The 9,873-nt window shown below is 39.3% G+C and overlaps 1 protein-coding gene across 1 annotated transcript in view; it reads right to left on the bottom strand.

The window, feature by feature from the left end:
* Window positions 1-8,281: 8,281 nt before the first annotated feature.
* Window positions 8,282-9,873, bottom strand: part of SSBP3 (single stranded DNA binding protein 3) — a 687,989-nt gene continuing 686,397 nt past the window's right edge. Inside the window, exon 17 of the mRNA XM_044085486.1 lies at window positions 8,282-9,393. Coding sequence (XP_043941421.1) covers window positions 9,364-9,393 — 30 coding nt within the window. The 3' untranslated portion in view covers window positions 8,282-9,363. The remainder of the gene's footprint in view (window positions 9,394-9,873) is intronic.

Raw genomic sequence — 9,873 nt, 5'->3', positions numbered from 1 at the left:
AAGACATTGGTAACCTCCAAACTCTGGATCCCATCCAGTTTGGGTTTGTGAAAGGCAGATCATGCCTCCTGAACCTGATCGACTTCTTTGAGGCAGTCACCAAAGCCATAGATGAGGGTAAGGTGATTCACACAGCCAAGGCTTTCGACACCATCCCCCACTCTGGAATTATAGCTAAACTCACTAAACTAGGCATAAATTCCTATGTCACAAGATGGGTTGCCAATTGGCTCACTGACAGAACCCACACTGTAAAAGTTGCAGACTCCAAATCTGACCTCAAAGCAGTGACAAGTGGAGTACCACAGGGTTCTGTCCTAGGACCTTTCCTGTTTGGTATCTATTTCTCTGAAGTACAGGCTAACACAGAAGGCCTCTGGCTAACAAGTTCACAGATGACTACAAACTAGGAGCCACAGTCAAGTCCCCAAATGATGTGGACATCCCACAGAAGGGCCTCGCTGAGACAGATGCCTGGGTGTCACAGCCATGGCCTTAAGCTCAATGGCAAAAAGTGCAGTGTCCTCCCCTTTGGTAAAAACTCTGTACCCATGAACTACCACATAGGCAGCAATCTACTTACACCAAATGTGTGATAAGAGAACTTGGGACCCAGGTGGACAGTAGTCTCTCCTTTGATGTTCACATCGCCACAGTAGTCAGTAAGTCCTTCTACGTGGCACACCTCATCATAAAAGGGTTCTCATCCAGGAAAAAAGAGGTCATTGTTCCCCTCTTTTTTCAACATTCATTAGACCCATTATAGAGTACAACGCCCCTTTTGGAATGTACCTCACAAGACATCTGCAGCAGCTGGAAAGGCCACACAAGTACATCACAAAGAGGATTACTGGCCTCAAACAAATGCCCTACACTGACCGCCTCAAAAAACTCCAGCTTTACTCCGTAGCATATCGCTTACTCCGATGTGATCTCTGCCTAACATATAAAGCTATGTCAAACCCAGAGCTGTTGGACATGCTACACCTAAAGAAATCCCAATCTCTCTGAGCTACACACTCTAGGGACCTAAACCTTGTCACCACAATAAACAGGACATGCTGGAGGGATAGATTCCTGTCCCAGAGACTTCCCAAACTCTGGAACAGGCTACCCATTTATGTCAAGCAAAGTTCTTCATTAGCACTACTCAAGATAAATCTAGATGAGTGGATGGGAAATAGGAAATACACCCTGGGGATCACTTATTTGTCTCTGCTCAACAGTGGCACAGAAAAATAACTTTCTTGGGTGGCGTAAGCCAGGGAAACTTGTTGGCTAGGCTTACGTAGGCCCTTGGGCCAATAGCCTTGTACCTACCTATGAACCTATGACATGCAAGCACACATCTCTCTCTCGCTCTATAATTTTATACATATATATATACATATATATATATATATATATATATATATATATATATATATATATGTGTGTGTGCGTGTGTGTAGATATATATATATATATATATATACACACACACACATACACATGTACATATACATACACATGTGCATACAACCCCCCACATGTATGCACATCTTTACACACATACATTTAGATATATTTACACACATACATATATACAGATGCAAACGCACACACATATATATAAACTAATGCATACACACAAACTCGTGTGTGTATATACATATACATATATATATATATATATATATATATATATATATATATACACACACACACACATATACATATATATATATATATATATATATATATATATATATATATATACATATATACATAAACACATATACAGACAAGCACAGATAGTACTCACGCTGAGATATACACACACGTACATATACATAGTCACACAGACACACACATACATCAGTGACACCAAATGAAACATTTCTGCCAATGATCCCTGAGATCCCTGAAAAAAACACTTTTACTGACACCAAAAGTGGCATTCCCCCAATGACCCCAGCAGTAGTTTGTTCACGTATAACCAAGCACTTCACTCACATCAAATGCAACATTTCTCCAAACAATCCCTTCAGTGGTTTATCCATGTATGCCCAAGCACTTCACTAACTAAATGAAACAATTTCCTCAGCAATCCCTTCAGTAGTTTGTCTAGGTCTCCACAAGTATTCCACTAGCACCAATGAAAATTTCCTCAACGATCCCTTCAGTACTTTGCCCTCGTCTGCAAAAAGTACTTCAGTGATACCAAAATGCAACATTTCCCAAAACAGTCCCTTCAACAGTTTGCCCGTCTGCACAAGCACTTCACGGACACCAAAATAATTTTCCATACTGATCCCTTATGCAGTTTGTCCATACCTTCCCAAGCACCTCACTCGCACCAAATGAAACATTTCTTCCAGTGCTCCCTGCACAAGCACTTTTACTGACACTAAGTATAACATTTCCCCCAACGACCCCAGCAGTAGTCTGTCCATGTATGCCTACACATTTGACTGATGTTTAATGCAACATTTCTCCAAACAATTCCTTCAGTACTATGTCCAAGTTTGCATAAGCAACACCAAATGAAATATTTCCCCAATGACCCCAGCAGTAATTTGTCCATGTATGCCCCAAGCACTTCACTCACATGGAATGAAACCGAATAAAACATTTTCGCAATGACCCCTTCAGTAGCTTGTCCATGCATGTCCAATGCACTTCACTGACACCAAAAGAAGATTTCCTCAGTGACCCCTAGTTTATCCGCGTATATACCAGCACAGCAAGGACATCAAATTAAATACTTCTGTTAGGGTCCCAAATAATTCATTCAGTAGTTTGTCAATGTCTGCACAAGTAATTCACTAACACCAAATGAAACATCTCCTCCAATAACCACTACAGTAGTTTATCCATGTATGTCAAAGCACTTCTGACACCAAATGAATAATTTCCTCAAGATGCTTTCAGTAGTATGCCCATGTCAGCACAATCACTTTACTGCCAGCAAATGAAAGATTTCCCCAATGACCTCTACTGTATTTTGTTCACATATGCACGTCATTGACATCAAATAAAACATTTCTGCCAAGGACCCTTCTATAACTTCTTCACTGACACCAAATGAAGCATTTTCCCCAACAATCCCTTTAGTAGTTTGTCAATGCATGACCAAGCATGTCACTGTCACCAAATAGAATATTCCCCCAATAATCATTTCAGTACATTCTCCACATTTACAGTAGCACTGCACTAACAGCAAATGAAGCATTTCTCCCACCAACCTTTTCAGCACTATGTCCATGTTTGCATAAGCATTTCACTGACACCAAATGAAGGATTTCACCAATGATCCCTTCAACAGTGTGTTCATATATGCCCAAGCACTTCACTGACATGGAATAAAATATGTTCCCCAATGACCTTTCAAGTACTACGTCCATGTCTGGTCAAGCACTTCATAAGCATGAAATGAAACATCTCCCCAACTACCCCTTTACTAGTTTGCCCATGTATATCCAAGCACTTCTCTGACATCAAATGAAAATTTCCCCCAATGACCCTTTCAGTAGTATGTCCATATCTGCCCAAGCATTTCACTGACACCAAATTAAACAATTCCCCCAGCAATCCCTTCAGTAGATTTTCCCTGTCTGCACAAGCACTTCACTTACAAAACTGATTAATTTTCCCATCAATCCCTTCTGTAATCTGCCCATGCCCTCACAAGCACTTCCATGACACCAAATAAAATGTTTCTCCCAATGATCCCTTAACAACCACTTTTACTGAAACTGACATTTCCCCCAATGACCCCAGCAGTAGTTTGTCCAAGCATGACAAAGGACTTCACAGACCCCAAATGAAACATTTCCTCCAGCAACCCTTTCAGTACTATGCCCATGTCTGTAGAAGCATTTTGCTGACACCAGCAGTAGTTTGTTCACACATGTCCAAGCACTTAATTCACATGGAGTGAAACATTTTCCATAGTGACCCTTTCAATGTTATGTCCATGTCTGCACAAGAACTTCACTGACCCACTGATTTGTGACTTTGTCCAAATTTCCTGCTTTAAGAGGTATGCTTTAGGGTTATACCTCTGTCCAGATTTCCGCACACTGTTCATGACTTTTGCCCCCCCCTCTTTTTTTTGGGGGGGGGGTCTGTTCTTCATAAAATTTGTGGATTTCTGACAAATTACAGAGGACTGCAGTTACTAAATAATGACATACATTTGAGTTTCAGAATTTATATCCTGCAGAAAAATGCATGTTAACTCAGAGCAATATTTAAACTCCCTCTCTATTTTGGGCCATTGTCTAACCATTACTTTATTTTTTGTTCAGATTTCTTGCATTAAGAGGTTGAGTGTTGGGTTTTGGGAGATCATCATATACACGTCACACACAAACTCTAGCACATTCGCGTTCACGATATGCATGCCCGCACACAACCTTAAGAAACACCTGAATGAATAGGAACGTGATAATACACCTTTTAAATCTAAGGTAATTATAACTCAAAGACAACAGTTTATGAAGTGAAATCATTTTGAACTTTGGCACAAAATGGATCAGGAAGGAAAGATCCAAGACTGGTCTCCACAAACCTTCTTTCTTTGGCAGCACAAACTTTCTTGAATAAACCCTTAGGAATAGGAACAGCTTCTATTACCCAGTGACAGGATATGTTGTAAGACGGGTAGAAAAAGTCTGGCCTGGCAGATAAGGAATCCCCTGGAAAGGAGGGACAGCCTCCCATTCCCAACTGTAGCCTAGATGGATCATATTCAGGTACCATCTGTCAGACAGTATGCTGCCAATGAGAGAGACAGAGAGATTGAGAGAAATGGAGATTCAAACTTTTTGAGAGAATTAAGGGACTGCGAGGGTGGGAGGGAGGACAAGGTCCTTGACAGTCATTCTAACTTATTTGACTGTCCTTTGCTTTTAAGGGGGGAGCGGTCCTGCATTCTCTTTGGAACCTCACTGCCACTGATTTTTTTTTTTAAATGTCTGCTTACCAGCATTCTGCAGGGACTGTTTATTCTGCTTTTTGCCAAAGTTAGATGAGGGAACAAAGAAGCCCCCCTTGGAAAACTCGAGAGAAGGGTTGAAAAGTCTGAGATTTTCCCTGAATCAACTTTCCCATTTCAGCACACATTTTGATTACGTCTGCAGCACAATGTCCAAAAACTAAATCTCTGTTCAAAGGAGAATTCAAATTTTCATTTTTAATATTTGTGAGGTTGTAAGAATGCATCCAGGCAAACCTCCTCAAAACAGATCCAGTGGCAGCAGCCCTGGAGGTAGTATCCATAGAATCAAACACATTTTAGACAATGAGTAGTAACTTGTAAAACAGAACAAACTAAATTACACAAAGAAATCTTCTCTCAAGAAGAAACTTAAGCAAAAACAGTCATCTTATCACAACTAGCCAAGATAAATTTCAGCATATGAGCCTGACGGTTTAAAATTATAAAAAATTATAAGTTGCAAAAGCATACACCCCCCACACACACACACACACACACACACACACCCCAAACCTGTCAAAATCTTTCTCATCCTTGTCAGAACGGGAATTAAAATTAACTAAGTATTTAGCAGCACAAGTATTCAATTTAGCAATTGCTTCTAGGTCAGGTTTGGCAATGGTGTATAAAAACTTGAAAGACTGACGACAAATCTACCAGGTTGCAGGCTTTAACACATGCATCCTCCAAAACGGACAAAACTGGAAGAATAGGTGAAGGTTCTGGAAATTCCAGTTTTAACAAATCATAATATTTTCTGAGGGATTGAGAAAACTCACTATTTTCCTAATGAAAACATTGACTTATTTACTTGTAAACGTTTTTTTCCGGGGGCAGAACACTGATCTCCATAGATCTTTTTCAGACTCAATCTGGGAGTGGTCTCTGGTTAAGTGACTTGCTCAGAGCCACACAGTTAGTCAATGGAGGGTAGATTCATCCTAGAAATAGTTTCAGAGAAAGACCATACATTACAGGGAGACTCAGATACCACACTCCTCAGAATCTTAATCAAAGTTCTCAGGAGAAAAAGACTACATCTGTCCCTTCACATTTTCCCAAAATTTCAATCTTTTCAACATTTTCAGGGAAAGAAGAATCCCATGGTCTTTTACCAGAAACCACTTTATATGAAGGGTCAAAAGCCTGCACAAGGCCCTTAGCCAAGCTTAATAAATTACTCCTGTCCAGAGTAACTGATGCAGGAGAAGGCAAATGTTTATTTACCTGTTTCTTGTTGACAGGAACAAACCGACCCAGAATTGCCAGCAACAACTTCTTCAGGGATGGGCACAACATTCTGGCTAAACATGGGGCACTTTCCCGGTCTTCTGTTCCATGACCAACAGAAGCAGTTTTCCCTTGCCTGCTAAGGAGATCCCAAAACCCGGGTCCATGGTGGCTCTAGGGACTACACCAGTGGGAACTGGAGAAAGAATCAATGGCATGAGGAACAAGCTTTGGCCACAAGAGAGTCACCCACCTGGAGCTGAGGCACATTACCAGACTGTTGGGGTGGCAAAGGCTGCTTAAAAATCTTTCTCTGGAAGAAGATCCAACAGAAGAACCGGTACACTGTTCCATGGTCAAGCCAAAAATGGTACTTAATGCATGGGGAAACTTACTGGCAATAGTTGGTGAAACAGAAAAATAGCGAAAAGCAACTTTTTGCCTCAAAGAAAAAAACAGTAAAAAGCACTTTAAATACTTTCCCCATCCCCAAAAAGGTAAAATGACAGTTTTGCCATGGAAAAAGTCGTTTTAAACAAAGTTTAACCCCCAAAAGTAAAAAAAAAAATGCACTCCCACTTAAAAAGTACATGAAGTCATAAGACAGCAAAATAACCTTCCTAGTTTAAAAGTACTTTTTCAGAAAAGTACATTTTCTGTAAGAAAAAAGTGGAAAGTGTTTCACCCCAAAGCGAACTTGAACAGTGATAGCCAACTGTCAATCCTCAAAAGCCCAGAGACGTGTGTTCTTCTCTGCAGCAGGAAAGCTCTGAAGAGCATGGCACTCAAATCTGAGCTGACTAATGGTCTGGGAGTGTGGAAGCTGCCCTGAAGCTTTAAAAGCAGTCCAGCTGTTATATCTTATGCGGGAAATAGTCTGTATAGCTTTGGCTGCTGCAGCAGTGATTATGAAAGACGGATATACGTGGTTTTAGTACTTCCCTTTCTTTTAATACAGTTCCAGTGCTTCTCTCTGGAGAGTAGCAACATAATTGCTATGTTTCTAACTATTACTACCTAATCCAGGAGAGAAGGAAGAAAAGGCCATGAACTTTAGTTGGGTCTTTTTGCCACAGAATAGGCTTACTGCATTGCATTTTATGATGAGTAGAAAACTGCAACAGTTGATTTACTGCAGTATCACGCCTTGCAATTTCTCTGCAAACTGCTGAGGTTTTCTTTTTTTTTTTTTTTTTTTAAAAAAGGCACATTCTCAAAAAGGGGGAAAGTTTGGTTGCACTTTTTTTTTTACCTTGTTACAAGAAAAAGAATACTTATTCAGGAGGATGGAGGAAGTGGAAAAATACATTTCATTTACTCTTTTAAAACAGCCATAATGCTGTTTGACCACAGGAAAAAAAAAAAAAGAACATTAAGACTGTCTGAACTTGTACAGTTAGATAACACACTACAGAAAAGCAAGATCTCCGTAAAGGCTAAAAAAGTAGTCTATATGATCTAAATCTCAGTCGTATGGCTTAATTTCAAGAACAGTATGCTGAAGGTGTTATTTTCTTGTCTTTTTCCAGTGAAAGCTACCAATGTAAATTCTACTTAACAAGTTTTAACAGAAATTCATTTCATGATTTCAAAGCGCTAGGTACCTTTCAAGTTTATATTTATTATAGTATGGAGGGGCGAAAATGAACCATTCCATTTTAAACCATCCCGATACTGATGAAGACAATAATTTAACTATAATCTGTAAAATTACATAACTGGGCTGCTATTTCTGCAAAACAAATTTTCCATCCCCATGGATACCAAGGGTGTTAAAAGTAATAAAACAAACCTCATTTAGCATTTTCAATTATATTCATCTGACTGCAATTATGAGAACATTTTTCAGCAACTTTCTACATACAAGCACAATTAAAATGCTTAATAAAAAGCAAGTAATTAAAGTCACTTTACTCCCTACAAAGTATCAAATGTCCCATATTTTGCAGTCAGTGGGATCAAACACAGTTGATGCCCCCCCCCCCCAATAAAATAGCTGCAGGGGTGCAAGGAAAAAACAACTCTTAATAAAACATTATCAACAAATATCAAACACAAACTACATTGTATAATAATTACTTTTGTCTTTCTTATTTAGAACCAGACTACAATGTAAGAAAACACAAAAAACAGCAACAATGTTCTCAAGAACCAGCACAGTTATGTCCAGGCAGATAATATTTTACATAGAATATACATGGTGTAGGACTGGAGTTTTTTTTTTTTTTAAAAACAAAAACTGCAGGGTAGCGTATTGTCTGTACAAATGATCTCAGTACTCCTTCCAAGCATGTCTTTTCATGACTTCTGTTACGGTTTTGTAGTTCCCGCACCACAACAGGAAGTAAACTTAAAATAACCTACGTAACTGCAAAGAGAATAAAAATATCACTATTCAGTTTCAAGGCATGTACGTACAAGTGAAATCCTTATAAGATCACATGAGATTAACATCTCCTTAAGCTGTTTTATCCACAGTTTGTCTCTGTTTCTTGCTGCTAAAATGAGAAAACTTCCATGAAACACACCATGGGACTGGCAGGCTTACTACAATCAGTGCAACAGACAATGCTGGTTGAGAGTGCAAGGTGGAAATGACCACAGTACGTGTCCTTGAGAGACGTTGTGATCTTATCATGGTATGGGTCATTTCATCCATGTGACCCCAAAGAGAATGCCATTTCTTCAACGAAAATATACTGCAGCTGGAAAAGGAAGCACTGTGCTAACAGGCCATCAACCACAAAACCCATCTTTCTGATAACTGTCCTTTTTGTTTAGTTTTTTCTTTTTTAAAAAAAGGGGTGACAACAAAACACGAGGTCTCAATTTATCTTCCTTGAGTAGCACAGCACAAATGTAAAATGACATAGTGGAGGTCAGCTTGGGTGCTAGAAGCTTCAGTTTGTTTCCCCCACTCCCAGAAAACAAAAACTTGTCATGTAGAGATGTAATCCGCCAATAAGAACGGTTCTTGGATTTGTTGTCCTTCATGTTTTACTGATAAGAGAAGTTCAGCCTTTTATTGCATGAAACTAAAACTGGGGTACTCCCCCGGTTCCTTGCCAAACTGCTTTGCTTCTTCTTGCATAATTTTGTCTTCCCCATGGCAGCCGATTCCTTCTGTCATAAATGAGGGAAAGGAGGAATCACACACTCATCGTCATGCTAGGAGAATACTGAAAGAGAATGAGACAGAAAAAAAAGAAAAAAAGTTACTAAAATTCAAAACAAGTTTAAGCTATGAAGCACAAAAGTGAAAAGAGAAAACCACGTACAGATTTAGTAGAAATACTACTTTGCACATTATATGACTACAGACCTTGCACAAGCTTTTGACAGCACAGAAAAGACAGTTATCCAATAACTAAATGCTATGGTGTCTGAAAAGTGAAACAGAAGCAATCTCTTAATGCACTTCTGAGAAGTTCTTCTCTATTACATTACATATTTGTGCTAAACAGCACCAAAACAAAATGCCTACACAAAATGGAAGCTAATGGTGATGTGTTTACAGTACAGAACTCACTGCAACTCATCTACTTCCACAAAATTGGCTCTGGGATTCCTTTAAAAGATGACAATGCCTTAAATGCCACACTTCCTTTTTCACAGCGTATATTTCTCCCTATAAAATTATCCCTACATTGCCTATATAA

Source organism: Protopterus annectens, chromosome 10.part0, assembly GCF_019279795.1.
Source record: "Protopterus annectens isolate FY-2018-M chromosome 10.part0, PAN1.0, whole genome shotgun sequence".
NCBI lineage: Eukaryota > Metazoa > Chordata > Ceratodontiformes > Protopteridae > Protopterus > Protopterus annectens.
This window is presented reverse-complemented; position numbering and strand designations above follow the sequence as displayed.